At 40.2% G+C, this 19,980-nt stretch overlaps 1 protein-coding gene across 1 annotated transcript in view; it reads left to right on the forward strand.

Annotated features, from left to right (window-relative positions):
- The window catches only part of HTRA3 (HtrA serine peptidase 3), a 36,724-nt gene extending 17,280 nt beyond the window's left edge, over positions 1-19,444 (forward strand). The window contains exons 4-9 of the mRNA XM_067558855.1: positions 794-988; positions 3,242-3,274; positions 3,953-4,067; positions 13,732-13,780; positions 16,543-16,638; positions 18,183-19,444. Coding sequence (XP_067414956.1) covers positions 794-988; positions 3,242-3,274; positions 3,953-4,067; positions 13,732-13,780; positions 16,543-16,638; positions 18,183-18,348 — 654 coding nt within the window. The 3' untranslated portion in view covers positions 18,349-19,444. The remainder of the gene's footprint in view (positions 1-793; positions 989-3,241; positions 3,275-3,952; positions 4,068-13,731; positions 13,781-16,542; positions 16,639-18,182) is intronic.
- Positions 19,445-19,980: the final 536 nt, after the last annotated feature.

Here is a 19,980-nt window from a genome sequence, read left to right on the forward strand (position 1 = left end):
TGAGAAACATAACTGAAGATGTGAGGGTGACTGTGTTTGAAGAAAAAAGTCCTTTTGATATTGGGAGAGTAGGGTATATTTGAAGTGAAGATCCTCTCTCTCGAACAATCATCTTCTGCTTTATTGGGACAGTTTAATATTTTTGGATAAAGGCTCCATCCTGCATGGGGCACAAAAAAGGGGAACATTGGTCAAAGGGGAAGAGTCAGCCAGCTGAGAGCAGAATATGTGGATGTGGGTGTACAGAGGGGAACCTGCCATGGTACAGAAGAGTCCCCCAGCAGTTACTCACAGCTAACATACAGCCAGGCTCTGCCACCTTTACTCACACTAGGTAATACCTTACTCCGCAAGTAATCCCACTGTTTTCAGTAGTGCTACCTGGGAAGTAAGATACCACACAATGTAAGTAAGGATGGCAGAATCCGGCTTGTGATGGGTTGCACACCCTGACAACAGAGATCCCATGGAAAATGGGTGAGTTTGTCCCAGAATCCTGTTATTGTAGATGGCAGTATAAGCCCTAATTGCAAGGCGGCTCCATTAGCATTGAGCACTTTTCTTTTGAAGACAGTAGCAGGAAGCAGTGACCTGCAGTGCATTGAGCTGGCCTGTGCTGTGGTATCCTGACTTATGATGGCAGAATTGCTCTTCCGTTGGACATAGGTGGCAGTATATCCTTCGGGTCTGTTGCTAGGATTTGGTCCTTGCATATCATTCTGATTTACTCAGCCAGAAACTGACAGTAATTCTTTGTTTTCTTCCTGTTTGTTTATTTTTATTTTTTTTAAAGAAAAAACTGCCTGTATTATTACTGGGCCACTCGGCTGATCTGAGGCCTGGGGAGTTCGTCGTGGCTATTGGGAGCCCTTTTGCCTTGCAGAACACGGTGACAACAGGTATTGTCAGCACTGCTCAGCGAGATGGAAAGGAGCTAGGCTTGCGGGACTCAGATATGGATTACATTCAGACAGACGCCATTATCAATGTAAGTATCGGGTCGGTGAGGAGTTCAGAAACGCAGCTGATGTATGGTCCTGAAACCTTGAAATTCCACCTGTGCTGCCGGGAATAATTGCCCTGCTAGAGGAATTCCACTGAGTAAAAGGGACTTCCTTTAAAATAAATGATGCCCTCTTCATGCATGACAGATAGATTATTCTGTGTCTGTGCATTAGATTCTGACATTAGACCTGAGGAAGAGAGGTGCATAAGATACACTACCCCAGGAGTAGTCCTGGGAGGCATTGTGAATGACAGACACCCCTTGGAGTTACCATTCCCCACATTTCCTCCTTATTCCAGGGAATCTATGTGCAGTAACATATGGCTGGTGTAGATCAGCAGTGAATTATTATGCTCCTGTCTGCACTGGCTTGGCTACTCCGGCCAGCAAGTTGTGGGAGTGGAGCCAGAGCTCCATTCATTCTCTACCCAGAGAAAGAATAAATGGGCGAGTAGCTTCACTTAACTGCTTGTGCCCAGTTTTAAGGTTCAGGGATCACACATAGGGACTTAAGGAGAAATTCTTACTCACTTGTTCCACCGTATAATCCAAACGAGAGTCTAACTCTAAATCACTGTAACATCCTGAGACTCCAGTAAGGATTTAGGCCCCATTGTGTTCCATGTTGTGCAGACATATATGAAGACGCATTCCTGCTCATATGAGGGGCTACAAGAGATGATTGAAAAAAAGTAAACTGTGCCCTTAAGTACTTGCATGCAACATCTAGTGATTTGAAGGGGTAGTGACAGCTGAAGTCTGCCAAAACTTTAAAACAAAAATATTCCCAGAAATAGTTATTCACTAAGTTCAAACAATGTACTCAAGCGGAGTAAATTAGTAATATTTTGCCTTTTACATGTGCAAAACCCTTTGTAAACATGCATTATTTCTCACAACACCCTTGTGGGATAGTTGTATCAAAAAAATCTGGTCTATATACTGGGAAACTTGTATAAGAGGTTGAGGGTGAAATTTAGCAGCCTAAATCCTATTACCTTAGGCTTCTAAATCATGGAGGCACTTCTGAAGATTTTATCTGAAGGGGCAAACAGCAAGCTGGTGATAGAGCCAGGATTAGAACAGGACTTTCTTGACTTCAAACCTGTGAACATTTCTCCAAAACAAACTGCTTCCCAAAACATATCTGCCCCCAAAAACTTCTGATCCAGTTCAGACACAGACAGCAGAGTTCAACACATAATACAAGGGCAGAGGTGATATTAGAGTAGGGAATACAGGAAAAATCGACAGCTGAAGGTAGCATTTTGAGTTGTTCTTCCAAGAGAGAACATGGGATATGAAGATGATCGCAGGCCTGGAGAAGCAGTGAGCTTCGGCAAGGAAGAGTCTGATAGCTGCTCTATTCAGAAGCAGCCAAGAATGTGTAGCTGCTGTGTGATAAGCTACAGGACAGAGAGAACCCATGGGTGAGCAGCTACCAGACTCTTCCTATCCTCAGGAGGGAATGAGCAACTTGGACAGACAAAAGAGAGAACGGGCAATACTCAAAAAAAGTTGGCCCAACTAAAAAAAAATTGTGCATCCAACAAGTAGATAGACAAGTGACATCTGCACCTTCTACTTCCAGCAACTTCTGCTTTTTTATTTTTCTGAAGGTCTTCAGATACTGGGAAAATTCACAACTGCTTAATTAAACAGCTGCCACATTTTCCCCCAGAGGTAGCTGCATATCCATGGTTAGTAAAGCAACCACTGCATACCCTTACCTACCTCACAGGAAGATGCAGTGAGGCTTAATGTTGGCCAGGTTCTTTGTGCTCCTTCGGGAAGTGGCTGACAATATCACAACCCAATGTGCTGATTGACAGGTCTAGTTTTATTTTAAAAACATTGGTTTATTAATATCTTACTGAAATATAATTTGCTAAACACGGATTAAATATTTTTCAACCTTTTTGTAACAATACGTAGGAGAATAAAAATAAGTTTTTACATTTTAGAGACTCTCTTTAACATTTCCCCTAATATTAACCCTCATCTTAGAACCTCATCCTGCAAAGAAACAGATATAAATCATAAGAATTCAGCTACTTGGATTCCTGTGTAGAATCAGTCCCTGAGATTGTCAACTCAACATGGTAGGGATCGTGTCCTTCACTGCAGTGCCTAGCTCACTCTCAGTTGCTAATAAATAAGAACATGATCTGAAGTGTGATTTTCCTTGCCTGCAGTAAAATAACAATTTAACATTTTCTGCCATTATTTTTACAGTATGGAAACTCGGGAGGACCCTTAGTTAATTTGGTAAGTACAGATCATTTTTTTCCTTTACAGATCTGGCTTGAAAGACCTTGGACAATATCTCTTATGTTCTCAGTGAAGATGGAATATCCACTATATTATACACATACACAAATCTTACAAAATGAAAATGACAGGTCTTTAGGAAAAATCACTAATGGCTAAATTGTCAGATAATGGCACGTAAGTTATGCCTGTGCAAAACATATCTATGTGTCCAATGTGGCTGCAAACTCTCCCTTTGCTAATGTAAATCTGGTAATTGCATACCTGACTGTATATGCTGAAAGACACGTATCTGATGTGTGTATAAATGCCCGTTTTCTGCTTGGAAAATGGGCAAGTGCACATTTTTTGCATGTAGAACTTAAAAGTATTAAGATCCAAAAATGTGTCACTAGCAGACAAATAAAGGAAAATAATTTGATTCAAAATTAAGAATAATTTTATCATTTATTGTATCACTACTACCATATTTTGGGTACTTTTCTCAAAACCTGTGAAAACTATGATAATTGGAAGGAATTCTTCCCCAGGAAGTAATTGCTCTATTTCTCCAGAGAGCAAAACTGACCTTTTTAAACTGACCTCAACTTCTCATTTGAAAATTAAGATCTTAGGCAGTGGGATTAACTTTGTAGTCCTTCAGGGACAATTTCATTGGCTGTCTTCTTTCCACAGGATGGTGAAGTGATAGGAATAAACACTTTAAAGGTTACTGCTGGAATTTCCTTTGCTATTCCTTCCGATCGCATCACTCAGTTCCTCACAGAGTCACATGACAAACAAAGTAAAGGTAAATTCTACAAGCAACACTGGCTAGAAAAAACACTGTTCTAAATGATACTGGAAACTCATACTTCAACAGTTTGGTCTGTGTTAACCAAAAAAGAAATACAATGACTGATTGTAATGTACAATATATCTATTGTCTTTATATGGCTCCATGTTGCTTTAATACCTCACAATATTTAATGCATTTATTCTCACCAGCTCCCTATGAGGTAGGTATTATCTCCTTTTTATATATGGTGAACTGGGCAGAGAGAGACTAAGCAACTTGCCTAAAATCACTAAAGCCACATGTGGTAGAGCGGAGAACTGAACCTGCATCTCCTGAGTGCCCCGCTAGTGCCTGAATCAATGCATTGTTCTTCTTTTCTGTTAGGCCACTCTACTGTACTCTGTATCCAAGAATAGCACCATGCCAGCAGTAATGTTGAAAGATGATAACATTTCATAAAAGAACCTTTCATCCTGAAGGATAATTTATAAATTAGATGCCTTTGGAAATACATAATAATGTTGTTATAATAATCAGTACCCAGTTCTAAGAGGCAGCTAATGAGCCTCACAACAGGAGGAAGAGAAATTTTGGCTAAGAAACCCTACCGTATTCCCATAAAAAGTGCCATGAAATCTTTAATATATACATTGAGTTGACAGGACAGAAGTGAGGTTCAGATCACTATATAAATAATTTACAATACACATTTAATTAATAGGGAGATGCTTTGGAATGCATTTATGTTAAGAAACCTTCATGGTTTTATAAGTACATTATTTGAAAATACTGCATGTCTAGATTTTAATGGTAAATTATCTGTTCATGAATTGCTTAAACATGCAGCTGGTAGTGTGACAGAATGGACAGCTACAGCTCTGGGACATTCTCAAGTATGGACTTGGGGGGGAGGGGCTGTCAGTGAAAGGCCACCAGGATGCAGGTCTTGGTTTCTGTTGGTGTTTATACTGATAAGGATAAATGCCACCAACCTGCATCAGTGGGTGGGGGAACTTGATGGGGGCCAGCGGTGAAGGGGGACAGTTCCAGCAGCAAGGAGGGAGACCCTCATTAAGGGACACTCTTCTGCTGCAAGTCTCTGGCACCCATTGGCCAGCTGGGCAGGGAGGAGTGCTGATTGGCCAGCATTCTCCAGCTCCCAGGATTTAACCTGGAGTGGGGGCCATGTGGAGCCTCATTTTGCTTCTGGAACCAATTAAATGCCTGGTGCATGAGAGTATGGGTGATGGGCAGTTAGCATCCCTCCCTTGTGGTAAAAGTTATGGCCTGGCACTTAATTCCATGCATAGGTCTGTCCTCATTTTGCCACAGTATCTGCATCAAATCAGAGGGAGGCCACACACAGCTGAGGGAAGTATTGGCTTGTAGCCTGAGAGGTTGTGGTGTCATTGTATATGGAGACTTGGGATTTGAAGACAGCTTCTTGGAAGAAAAAGTGGTGTTCCATTATTCATAAACCGAGAGACCCAAAGAATAGACGGTATCTCATATAGGAGACACAGAGGGAAGGCCACCAGTAGGGGTGAGAGCTGTAAATGAACCAGGTTAGCCTGAGATAAACTTAGGAACAAATAGAGACTTGATCTTCTGCAAGGAGGCTTATCCTCCTCTTCCGTGTCTTTTGCAAGGGACTGGGACAACACCAACACTACAGATTACCCTAAGGAGGCAGGGGGCAGGCAGAGTGCACTGTGGGAAATAAGATGCAAACACCTAGGATACACTGGGTAGCTTTGGGAGGGATAATGCTGCTACACCCTATTCATAAATGACTTCTTCTATTTGCATCGGCTCCAGTACCGTTGTGATGATTATTATTCATTATTATTATTGGTATTGGGGTAGCAGCTAGGCACCCCAGTCATGGGTCAGGACCCCATTGAGCTAGGTGCAGAACAAACACAGAACAAAAAGATTATCCTTGCCCCAAAGCGTTTACAGTCTAAGGACACCAATGACTGTCAATTGTACTTCACCACTCTGACTTTTCTGCTGTTCTTCAGGCTCCTATCTCTAACTGGGTCTGACGCCTCACCCTGAATGATGCCATTTCAGACTCCATGTGGCCAAAACTGACCTACTCATTTCAGCCCAGACCTTCCTCCTTACCTCTGTCCTCTGCTGCCATTCATAATGTTACCATCCTCCCTGTCACCCAGACTCAGAAATAGGGATAAAACTTTATCACAGAAGTCACAGATTCTGTGACTTCCAGAGACCTCCATGAAATTAGCCTTTTTGGCTTCCACCCCATGACCTGGGGCCGCAGGTTGGAAGCTGTCCGCTTCTGGGACCTGTGGAGCTCGCAGGGGGCAGCAGCTCTCAGTGGCTGTGGGACCACTGCCGGCGGGTGGGATCAGGTCAGGGGGCCCTGCTGCTGTCAGTGACAGTGGGGGGAACCCTGCATCTCCAAGCCACAGTGGGGGACCCCCACCTAGACCCCTCCAGCTCTCAGTCGCTGCGCCTGCCCCTCCACCCCCAGCTGTGCCTCCTCCTCCCCCCTGGCAGCTGCGGCCCTGTTATTTTTCGTAAAAGTCAGGGACAGGTCATGGCTTCTATGAATTTTTGTGTATTGCCCGTGACCTATCCGTGACTTTTACTAAAAATACCGTGACAAAATCTTAACTTTTTCCATAACTTAGGGGGTCATCTTTGATTCCTCCCTCTTCTTTTCTCAGCACATCCAGCTGCTAGCCAAGTGCTGTCACTTCTCTAAATCCGTCCCTTCCTTTGTGTCCTGACTGCCAAATTGTTTGTCCACACCCATATCATCTTCCATCATGACGACTGCAATCTTCTCCTCCTGGGTCGCTTTGATAGTAGCCTGCTCCATCTTCTCACTCCTGTCCACCAAAATGCTGCTTCCAAAATCAGTTTTCCGATGCCGTCCCCTCAGTCCTTGCAGTAGCTTCCCATTGCCTGAGCCTCACATTGACACGTCTTGTCTTTGCATTCAAGGCCAGACCTAGCCTACATCTCTGATTCTAGCCTTGCCTACCGCCTTTATTTGCTTCTCTCAGAGGCATGCCTATGTCTCTTTCCATGCCCGTCCTGAATGCCCATCCTGAACCTGTACCACAGGCCACCCCCCTTCCTCTCTCACTTTATTCACCCCTCACTACACAGAGCAGACAAAAGGTGAAAGGGAAGAACCCCAGCATTATGATATGTGTATAACATACTGAGTGGACACCTTAGCTTGTTATTTTCATCCTTGTCCTTTCTCTGTCTGTGACACGTGGTTACTAACCCTCACTTGTGATGTCATGCTGAATCAAGACACTTATCTAGTCAGGCACCACTTGCATACTTGCGGAAGCACTTACACCATTTGCCCTGAGTCACTGCCAAAGTACGGCTGTCCTTTAAAGGCATTCACTAGCCCTTGCTGGGAAAGAATGAGTTTATTTCAGCAGTTATTTGCATGGTGTTCAGGATTAAGTTTGCATTTTTGGACACTTAGTAGTAGTTTTCAGACTTCCAGTACTTATGTCATTCCTTGTTATGACTGTCAATAGAATTTCTAGTTTTTCATCATCTTTTCCTTGGGTCCAGTTACATTTCGTCATATGAAAATGAAAAAAGGGAATCAGTTTAACTTTGAACCACCCTCAAAATCATGCTATGATTAAATCATATGAATCAGGATAAGGGTGTTTCCATTCTGCTCTGAATATCATCTAAGTTAAAAGATTGGACTGTGGAAGCATAAACTATAACAGTAGTAACCCTATTAGGGGAAATGCCTCTATACAACTTGATTCTGCTGTAGAGGAGACATCCATGACGTGGCCTTTTAAATCTCGGTTGAGCACATAACTTTATCAGTGCTCTAGAATGTGCATAGTCATAAAATCAGTGTGTGTTTTCCGAACAAATATGTAACCCTATTTACATAAACAACGAATCAAAAATATACACTGTATTGGGAATCATGAGCAATATTTAAATGTATAGTCATTTACCACTAGACAGCAAACTTGATGGTAATAATAATAAATAATAAATACCTTATTTATTATTACCTTAATAATAATACTTTATTATATAGAGCTTTAGTCATTCAAAACTCTGTAAAAGCATTAACTAACTCTAAGTACCTCAGGGAGGTAGGTAAAATCATCTCCATTATACAAATGGGAAAATGGACTGTGCAAAAGCTGGAATTTTCAAACGAGGCTCCCTAAAATTAGGCACTTAAATAAGTGGTCTGATTTTCAAAGGTGCTGAGAATCCCCAACCCCCTGTGACTTCAACAGCTCAGCACCTCTGAAAATCAGGCCTCTTATTTAGCTGCCTAACTTTAGAGACCCAGATATGAAAAAAATCGACCTCAGCGATCTGCTGAAGGCCAAAGTGGGAATCATTGGCAGGGCTGGGATCTTAACTCAGGACTTCCTAGAAGGGTATTAACAAGTAGTACTGGGGTGAAAGGCAGTGAACTAACTATTAGACTAAATATCAGCAAAATATTCTTGCCTTTGAGTACAGCTAGACTGAGGCAGCTCACAATTGGCTCCATATGGGGCTAAGCAAGCTGTGGAGTTTAGCAAATAGTAATAATTATTAGAGATAATAATAGACATAAATAGCTACATATAGGTAAAGATACTGATAACTGTCATTTGGGCTGTTCTTCATCTCAAAATTGCATTCAGATCATTGGTTCACTCTGCAGCTCAGTTATACAGCTTGAGAAAATATATAACCCACCAATAAACAAGAGAAGCTGGAGCTGTTTCATCGTATCTGTTTGGCAGTGGAATATTTTTCTTAAATAATTTCAGGCCCGCTGATACAGTCTGCATGCTAACTGCAATAGGAATGAACTGAGTAGCAGGAGGTTTGCCTGCATACCAACTAGAGTGCAAAATTAGTTCCTTCATTACATGGTCTGGATGAAATCCTCAACCCACTGAAGTCAACGGCAAAACTCCCATTGACTTCAAAGGAGCCAGGATTTCACTCGTACTGACTGCAGTGGCAATACTCACATGATAAAGGTATTCATGTACATGAGAGTTTGCAGAATCGGGCCCTTCATTTGGCTCTCACAATAATACTTTTAGCAGTAGCTTTGTCTGTGGTTGTGAATGTTTGTGCCTTTAGCTCCTTATTGGTCTGTCTCATTCGTTGTATGTAGATGATCATAATCATCAATAAATAAGTTTAACTTTGGAGGCCGATAGTATCTAATGTCTTTATTATGTATGAAATATCTCAGAGAATAGAAAGTCCCGTATGGCGTAAGTCGTAACTACTTCCAGACTTTTGGGGACAGATTCACTAGCAAGCTCCAGCTGTTTTGCCCTACTCCGGTTTAACTGACCTGGCAAGCAGGTTTGCAGCTCTTTTGCATCATTGGAGTGGCACAAAGCTCTAGATCGCCCTGGTGAATCTGGCATGTTGTGTTTCAGAGAACTTTAAAAGATCTCCTTCTCTTATGGGTCATACTGGCTTCAGATTGAAGTTGTTCCACACATGTATAGCTTGATTATTCCAGCATATGAACATTTAAAAAATAATAATAAAAAAGCCTTAGTTACTGTGATTTCACTCCGGTGAGGGGCTCGTTATATTTAGGGCCTCTTTCCATTCTGTGCTTGCTGTCTTAATTATTTTTTCTTCTGCCTCCTGATCCCTACAGCAATTTTAAGTGCTCATGAAGACTGCCAGCTTGACAGATCTGGAGGCTGTCCAGAGAGCTTCCCCATAGGACCCTGCCAATGTGACTCAACCCTGCCCTTGAAAGGGCCATCCCTTGGGGGTGACAATGCACTGTAATTGAGTCTCAATGCCCATTCATTCCTCGGCTTCTCTGCTAAGGTTGCCAGCAAGGCTGCCAGTCTGTACTCCCTCCAGCTGCTTTTGTTGCGGAAGCCTTAATTTTTGCATATGACATTAGACTTGGAGAAATGTAACGTGACACACTTTTTGTAAAGAGAGTCTTAGGTTCTCATGTGTTCTGATGAGAATGCTCCAAGAAGAAATGATGGAGGAGTTCATGCAGAAGGCTTCTGCCCAGATCACAGCAGTGGATAAAATAATCTAACAAATTAGATCCTCATATGCATATTACTATAATTACAAATCCCTTATTTTAAATGGGGTTTGTCAAAGTCATTTTGGAGAGAGGGCCGAAGTCCATTTTTTACTTATGATCCATAAATCCTGAGTCCTCAGCAGATCTCCCACAGGTCTGTATGGGTGGATTGTACAAAGATCTCAGGTGGAATAAGGCCTTTATATAGTAACTAAGCCTTTATCATTGTTTCTTATTTGTTAAGTGCCTCATTGTCACATTTAGCATCACCCACAGGGACAATAGTGCCTTTTAGGATCAGCACTATGTCTACTCTTGGTTTCTCATCCATCCCTATCTGTTCTCCTATCTGTTCCTGTACCACTTCCATGTGTGTGTCTCTTATCCTTTCTTTCATCTGCATTTCCTTCTTTGCAACAATTCCCAATTCAACCCACCTCTCCATTTTGTGCACTGTTGTTCTCTCTCCTCCTTTCCTATCCCAAGTGCTAAAATGAGCAGCAATGAAATAGTTAATGGTGACATTTAAAGTGTCATCAGCCTTGTGCACACTTTCAGAAGCATCTTTTCAGACTGATTGCGGACTCAGGAAGACAACACTGTGTCATTTCACACTCAGTTCACACTCACGTTTGGGAGGTTCCCTGTGCAAACATGAGAGTTAGGAACTGGGTATTTTTTAAAAAAAATAGAAGCCTCAGTTCTGCAGAAGCTATATTTATGCTCTACAGGTCACATAAATATATCAAATGAGCTGAATCTGGCCCAGGGCTGTCGTGATGACACCCCTGTTTTGAACAATAGGACTTCATCAGTAGTTTACTGTGGCCAGTATTGCTCATTTCACCTTAAAAATTTCAGGAGAGAGACTAAGCATCCCCGGGAAGGCAACAAAGATGGCTGGAGGTATGCTGTAAGATTGCCAAGGGCCAGGTACATCCTACATCCCTTGGGTTCTCAAAAGTTTCATTGACATTGATGAGGGTATAGGGTGTGCAAGGAATGCAGGAGTAGGTCCCCAGACTGGGGTTATTTATTCTGGAAAGAACAGGTGTTAGAGACAACTGTTTAGTCTTTCTTTTTCACCCTCTTTCATAATCTGAGAACAGTGGGATGCTCAAAGAAGTTGCAAGGCTGTTATTCTGGAACAAGTGAGAGGAAATTCTCTTTTATACAGGATATAATCAACTGCTGAAGCACTCACTGCAGGACATCATCAAATCAAATTAGTACATAAAGCAGCTGTTTAGCATCATGACCACTCATAACAATTGTCACTACAGAACCAATGGAGTTGCGCCTGCTTATAGCAGGGTTGAATTCTCCTCATTTAAACTCACTTGCGCCACAGGTTCAAATATGTTAGGGTCACTTCACCATGTTTTCATTCTTTGGAAGCAGATACACTGAGGGCTTGGCTACACTTGCAATGTGGCCCCACTGTAGTGCTTCAATGTAGACACTACCTTTGCTGACGGGAGGAGTTCTCCTGTCGGCATAGGTAATCCATCTCTCTGAGAGGCAGTCGTTAGGTCATCAGAAGGAATAATTCTTCCATCAGCCTTGCGCTGTCTACATGGGGTCTAAGGTCATCTTAACTACGTTGCTCATGGGCATAGATTTTTCACACCCCTGACTGACATAGAATCATAGAATCATAGAATATTAGAGTTGGAAGGGACCTCAGGAGGTCATCTAGTCCAACCCCCTGCTCAAAGCAGGACTAACCTCTGCTATATCATCCCAACCAGGGCTTTGTCAAGCCGCAGCTTAAAAACCTCTAAGGATGGAGATTCCACCACCTCCCTAGGTAACCCATTCCAGTGCTTCACCACCCTCCTAGTAAAAAACTTTTTCCTAATGTCCAACCTAGACCTCCCTCCCTGCAACTTGAGACCGTTGCTCCTTGTTCTGTCATCTGCCACCACCGAGAACAGCCTAGCCCCATCCTCCACTAGAACCCCCTTTCAGGTAGTTAAAGGCCGCTATCAAATCCCCCTCACTCTTCTCTTTTGCAGACTAAACAAGCCCAGTTCCCTCAGCCTCTCCTCATAAGTCCTGTGCTCCAGCCCCCTAATCATTTTTGTTGCCCTCCGCTGGACTCTCTCCAACTTGTCCACATCCTTTTTGTATTGGGGGGCCCAAAACTGGACACAATATTCTAAATGCGGCCTCACCAATGCCGAATAGAGGGGAATAATCACTTCCCGTGACCTGCTAGCAATGCCCCTCCTAATGCAGCCCAATATGCCATTGGCCTTCTTGACAACCAGGGCACACTGCTGACTCATATCCAGCTTTTTATCCACCGTTACCCCCAGGTCCCTTTCTGCAGAGCTGCTGCCCAGTTCGTCGGTCCCCAGTCTATAGCTGTGCATGGGATTCTTCCTTCCTAAGTGGAGGACTCTGCACTTATCTTAACATAGCTGGATTGATCTAATTTTCTAGTGTAGACTGGCCTTAAAATTCATGTAGTTTGTGTGGGTCTTTCAGAGGTGTCCTTAGAAGGTTCTGTCTCTATAAACATGGCACTGTTGTCTCATTGTCCTGGGAGGCAGGAGACTGGCTTTGTGAGAGCTTGAGTGAGTCATGTAACCTCTCAGTAAAATGGGGCTGGTCATACTTAGCTGCCTCACGGGCGTGTGGTGAGTCTAAACTAATTGCTGCTTAGTGACTGTGAGTGCTATGGGACCTGTTCACTATGTGTGCTGTGGGACTAGTCACCTAAGGTATTGTTTCTGTTCCCTGTTTGGAAACTTTTAAAACAAGAGGATAGGCACTGATCCTGCAAGCAGTTCTGCATGGAGATCTCATAGTAGGACCTGCTGGGTTGCAAACGCAGGCTTTGACAAACCAACAAGGGAAACAATTTTCATGGATAAGGACACTTTACTGAGAATGCTTTTCCTTTAGCATCCTCCTGATTAAACCAGGGGCTGTTAGCGTGAGGGTTGGGGTTGTTCCTGCTTTGAGTAGGGAGTTGGACTAGATGACCTCCTGAGGTCCCCTCTAACCCTAATCTTCTGTGATTCTGTAATCTATGATTCTATGATCTCAACTCCTGTGGTATTATCAGGCAAGGAAAGAAGTGTTTGATTTTTTAAACATTTTATTTATTTTTTTTTTGTGAAATTTCCATTCTTCTCCCCCTGATTTTTTTTCCAAATCTCCTTTTGATGGAATTGGTTTAACCATTTTTGGATCAAACATACTGGTTACAAAATTTTGCATTTGGTTAGGTGTAATAAGTTCTAAAGATTTTTGTGCTACCAAATCTTTTGGAAATCTTGGAAGTTTCCTGAGCTTTTTTTAAGGAAAACTTTTGAAGTACTGAAACTGATCTTTTGTGAGTCTTCTGAGAGCACCCATTATCTCAGCAGTCGGACTAGAGAGGAGAAATCCTACTTTTAATCATCCAGAGCTTCATGACAGAAGGCACAAGAACTTAGAAGTCATTCTAATTACTATGCATGCTTTGCATTCTCTGCTATTAATCTTTGTAAAGCGAATATATCTTGCTTGTATTGGCTATTATCATTTGATTGCAAAAGGTGCTCACTCTTGTTATTGTTTGCCTAAAAATCTTATATGTAGCTGCTGTATTTTTTCCAGATGGAAAGAAACGCTTCATTGGCATAAGGATGCTGACAATAACACCCGTGTAAGTATCTTTTAAATATGTGTATATAAACTGCACTGGTACACATAAAATGCATTACAAAGGTTCAGAGGTGGTTCAGAGCAATGAAGTTCAGATCTGTATGTAAACTTCCACAAAGTTTGTGAACATTTTAGTTTTCAGCAGTGAAATTTACATTCTAAGATCAGGAGATTAATCATCTCACAGCTCTCCCAATCCTGCCAATGGTGACAATATACATTAATGTGTGCTTTGCAGACTTTCTCGCTTTGGTTTTCCAAGTCAGATGACGGACTGTCAGAATCCAATTCCTTGACCACAAACAAAATGAAAGTCATACTAAGCATTATTTTGATAAAAGGGCAGTACTTTAATCCAGCTACAGGGTAGGACTAAAAAACATCAATTCCATTCACTTCTCCCATTACTTGTCCAATCCTTGTTAACAAAACCAGCAAAACATTCACTTGCCAGCTGAATGTATGCAAAAGAACTGGCAGAATAAGAACAATTTCTTACAATTGTATCTCTGCATTGTATCTAATATAAAATCAGTAATTTCTGGTGTCAGAAATATCACTGAAGAGCAAATGAGTGAACATAAGAACGGCCCTAGTAGGTCAGACCAATGGTCTGTCTAGCCAAGTATCCTGTCTTCCAACAGTGGCCAGTGCCAGGTGCTTTAGAACTAATGATCAGAACTGGGCAATTATTGAGTGATCCATCCCCTGCCATCCATTCCCAACTTATAGCAGACAGAGGTTTTGGGACACCCAGAGCATGGGGTTGTGTTCCCGACAATCTTTGCTAATAGCTGTTGATGGACCTATCCTCCATGAACTTATCTAATTCTTTTGTGAACCCACTTATACTTTTGACCTTCACAACATCCCCTGACAATGAGTTCCACAGGTTGACTGTGAGGTGTGTGAAAAAGTACTTCCTTTTTATTTGTTTTAAACCTGTTCTTGTGTTATGTGAAGGGGTAAATAACACTTCCTTTTCACTTCTCTGCACATCATTCATGATACTATAGACATCTATCATATCCTGCCTCAGTAGTCTCTTTTCTAAAACGAACAGTCACAGTCATTTAAAACTCTCCTTCTATGCAAGGTGGTCCTTATCCCTAATTATTTTGTTGCTCTTTGCCATACTTTGCCAATTCAAATATATCTTTTTTGAGATGGGATGACCAGAACTGCATGCAGTATTTCAAGGTGTGGGTGCACCATGGATTTATATAGTGGCATTATGATATTTTCTTATTATCTATCCCTTTCCTAATGCTTCCTAATATTCTGATAGTTTTTTCTGACTGCCACTGCACATTCAGCAGATGTTTTCAGGGAACTATCCATGATGACTCCAAGATCTTTCTTGAATGCTGACAGCTAATTTACACCCCGTCATTTGTCTGTATAGTTAGGATTATGTTTTCCAATGTGTATTACTTTGCATTTATCAGCATTCAATTTCATCTGCCATTTTGATGCCCAGTTACCTAGTTTTGTGAGATCTCTCTATAACCCTGTTTACGCTTAGACAGTTCCTCTTTTATACCAGTAGTTCTGTCACCAGTGTGGCAGAAAACTGTGTGTGACTAAACACCTGTTTGCAGCTGGTGTTTTTGACGAAACAGTTTTTATTTTATCGAATTATATTTCTGCTGTCTCCCACATAAGGGTCAAATTTTCAGTGGGAATAAATCACTGTGGTTTCATTAACTTCAGTGGAAGCTGACTGACACCAGCTGAGGATTTGTCCTTAAATGTCATGACATATGCAGTCAGTGTGAGATTTTGCTGCATTTGCAGTATCTAAAGAAATACTGAAAGAAGTTGCCATGGCCATTTTTGGTAAATTACAGTGTCTGTGTGTGTGTGTTTGCTTTAACTATTAACTTCATATTGAAAGAGTAAAGCGGCTTGTGAAGCAATGCTGGTTTCCTTTCTATCTGACTACACAGCTCACAAATTCTCTGGTTATGATATCGAAGCACAGCCATCCATGCAACTGAAGTTGAAAGTCTTTACACTCAGCTATAGGATTGAAGCAACTCTGTACCCTAAGTCTGGGAATCAGTCATCCTCAAACATTGGGTTCCAGGGTGTTTTACAATCTGTATTTTGCAATTGGCTCCTTACTCTGTAACAAGCCAAATGTAAAAAACCTGAAAGCAGAGCAAAATTTCCCAAACATAGATTTTTCTTGAAAAAAAGCCTGGTCTTGCGGTGGACCAGACACAGATCTCCTGTTTGACAACTCAAGTTATCAAAAGTGTTACACTTTTAGCTGAGGACACAGTAAGAATGAAATGCCAAAATAAACAAACTAGACTATTAGCAAATGTTGCCTTATCACCAGTGTGAATGTTACTTAGCTTATATACTCTCTGGTCCAGTCTTTTCATTCTTTGTTTGTACAGCATCTAGCACAATAGGGTCCATGACTGGAGCTCTTAGGTGCTACCACAATACAAACCACAACAACAATAATAGAAGAAGCTAGTTCTGCATGAGTATAATACAGTAATTATGGCATGTGCAATACGTGATGCATGTTAGTAAATCTGATTCCTTTTAAAAATCTGCTGATGTAGAAGATTTTTTTTATTCGGGCAAATTTTAATGCAAGATGATTTGTGGATACATACTTAGGTTATGTAATATATTTTATGACACTTATTTCATTCAAGAGAAAGCTCAAGAATAATGTAATACTTTTGAGAATTATTTCTCTTTGAAACAATAACTGATTTCAATATTTTAATCTTTTCTTAGTCTTGTGGAAGAACTAAAACTCAATAATCCTGATTTTCCTGATGTCAGCAGTGGGATTTATGTACATGAAGTTGTTCCAAATTCACCTTCTCAGAGGTAGGTGGAATCCAAAGCAAACATTACTTTTTTCATGTTGAAGATACTTATTCAACAGAAATTGGCAGGCAGCGTTGTCGTTTATATTCAAGGTCTTACTTGTTCTTGCTTTATATTGTTTTGTTTTTCAAAGGGAATTTGGGCCTTTTAGTAAAATATCTGTTAAAATATTTCGATGAGTATCTATTAACATTTAAAATGTTAAAATATTTATAATATCATTGCTAAGGGCAACATCTTAAAGTATTAGCTGGTTTGAATTTTTAAATAAATAAATACACTTGAAGATTACTATGTAACCATATTTATATTTGAAAGGCAAAGTTAAGTGTGAATAAACAGAACCTTTAATATAAATGAGGATACTGCCTGCCAATCTTTGTTGAATAAATGTCTTCATATGTTCCCTATTACTATGACATAGTAGCTGTTGGCTTGAATTTTCTACAGACGAGGATCAGTTTTCAAACTTCATTTCATACTAATATTGTTAAGCCCCAACACTTCATCTTGCAGGAATGAATGATTGTTTTTTCAGGCTTTCTACAAATCAGATTTTAAGACTTTTTCTAGGAATTAATAAGAAAATTGGAGGATGAATTAAAAGCCGTTCAGATAAATGTTTGGAAGGCAAAGAGAAAAATAATTACCAACATTTTGGTCAGTACATTCTGTTCAGTTTAGAATTTTTAGAAGTAGTATTTGTTTCTTCTCAATGCAGTCAGTGTGTATTACGGGGCACAGTCCTGTCTTGGCAGAAGAATGAATTAGAAAGATTCACTGGTGAAAGGTATCTGTCCTGTCTATGTTGTTATAAGTACTGAAGTTCTGAGAAAACAATACCTATTGAAAACTAGATTTGTGCTCTATCTGTCTTCACTGTTTTAGAAGACATATCTTCAATTATATGCTGCATTAGAGCTGGGCAAAATTTGTCATATAAATTGTTTTTCTGCAAAAATTGCAGATTAAACAACACCAAAACATTTGGCAAATTTGTATACATTTTTTGGATTGCACATTTTGGAAAAAATAAATTCAAATAAATCGAAACATTTCATTTTGATTCTTCAGTTTGAAATGACTTTTTGTTTCAAAATTTTCTTTGATTTTATTTTAAAAACTTCAAATACATTTAAAAATTGTCAAAATTAAAAAGAAACATTTTGATTTTGTCAAAATGAAATATTAAATCTGATCAAAAGCAATTTTGTTTGACTGTTTAATTCATTGAACATTTCAAAAAAATATTTTCTTATCCATTCTGAAATGATTTTTCAACTTTTTTAAATTGACAACGAAACAAAAAATCTATTATTCACCTAGCTCTGTGCTTCATATCTGATTTTAGAAAACTACCTAGATAACAGTCTACTGCAGTTAGTAGCACCTTGTGTGAAATTCACCTCTATGGAAAGGCCAATAGCAAGGCATATGTATCACTTACATCAAATAAGTGGTGCTTCTGCTGGTCCTCTGTACAGGGGTGAATTTCATGCCTTGAATACACAACTTATAATACTTGCTTTATTTTGCCTATGCAGAGGTGGGATCAAAGATGGAGACATCATTGTCAAAGTAAATGGACGTCCTTTGATGACTTCCAGTGACCTGCAAGAGGCTGTGATGAATGAGTCACCTTTACTACTTGAAGTTCGAAGGGGAAATGATGACTTGCTATTTAACATAGAGCCTGAAGTTGTCATGTAACCGCACTGAGGAAGTTCACACCATAACTAAACTCACTTATTCTGAAACATCAGATACCTCCTTTACAGCTGCAGTAATTATACTTCCTGTTGACTAATGACAAGGTGGACTAACTTGATTGCCTGAGCCATATCTGTACATAGTAGCTAAATTTAATTGGGTTACAAAATGAAAACAAACGTGATTTTACCTTCAAAGTAATTCTGTTAAAATGTATTTTGAGGATAACAATAAACAACCCCACAATTTGTGTAAATTGGGCACATTAATCATATCTCTGCCATTGCAGAGGCCTCAGCCTCACCTCGGCCCCTTCTATTCTCTGCCTGTGGCACATAAAAGTCTAGTCTCCTTTGACTGTAATGCTTTGATCTAATTTTGGTTGTTGGATTTAGTGTGCGGGTGCTGGGTGATACCGGTGGCCTGTGATGTACAGGAGGTCAGACTGGAAATAGTGGTCTCTTCTGGCCTTAAACTCTATGACTCTTTCTGGGTGTCACTATAGAAATGAGCTCTAAACCCAGTCCCTTTACATTTAATAGACGTTTTGCCATTGGTGGCAGTGGCAGTCCTGTAATTTGAAAGTCCTTAACTCCATCAACAGTGAGGAAACATGATTAAAAGAGGGAAATTGCCATTGGATGACTATGAGCAGGACTTCGACACAGCAGAACTAAGCTACTTTGACCTAATGCTGAGCTTTATTTTGTGGGTTTAATTTGCCTCTTTAAATGTGAAATTAGCACTGGCAAAGCCTTTATTTGTTCTTGTATCTTGTACATTACATATGAATGCAGGTGGGGAAAATTTGTAAATATAAAAATAGTATGAAAGAGGTAACAGGCTACAGAGTGTTACACCTAGGTCATGCAAATCTGGAATATAGTAAATGATTCTTATAGAATTAATGCTTTAATTAAATATATAAAAATCAAAACAATGTGCAGAAAAAAAAGTTTGAAAGTGCACAGTATTTTTACAGGTTTTTTTTAAAGTTATGGTACAAATTAGTTTTTCATTATACTGGTATGCTTTGCTGAAAAATCGATATACTTCTTATGCTTGTACTGTATGTTTCTACTGTAAGGAAATTAAAGTTTACACAAATAAAATTTTGCTTTTCACTTCTCTTTTTTTTATTATTTTTGCCAGTATTCTCTTGTACTGGAATAGACTCTCCCAAGAGATGATTTAGTTAAAGAAAGTTGGGCTGATGGATCTGAAAGCCTTTTAAAGGCTACAGAAGCCTTGCTTTTGTGGCTTTGTGACACAGTTGTTTTGCTGAGATTCTGCCCTTACTTAGCCTGTGTTTAGTAATGTCTTATGCACATTATAATTCATATTTTTATAAGGTGATTTTCATATTTTTTATTATTATTTGTACTATAGTGTCAACTAGAGAACCTTGATAAGATTGAGGCCCATTGTGCTAGGTTGTGCATATACACATAACAAGGGACAGTCTTTGACCTGAAGACCTTAGAGTCTAAGACAGACAAAGAAAGTGCCATTAGCCCTATTTTACAGTTGGGGAACTGAGGCATGGTCTTGTCAGGGACTTTTTCTAAAACTAGCCAAACATTTTAGTTTTGGGAGTTGATTTTGTAAGTCTTCTCCATGGAAAGCTACAAA

The sequence above is a fragment of the Emydura macquarii genome, unplaced genomic scaffold (genome assembly GCF_026122565.2).
Source record: "Emydura macquarii macquarii isolate MOO-44397 ecotype Brisbane River unplaced genomic scaffold, CSIRO-AGI_Emac_v2 contig_2199, whole genome shotgun sequence".
Taxonomy (NCBI): domain Eukaryota; kingdom Metazoa; phylum Chordata; order Testudines; family Chelidae; genus Emydura; species Emydura macquarii.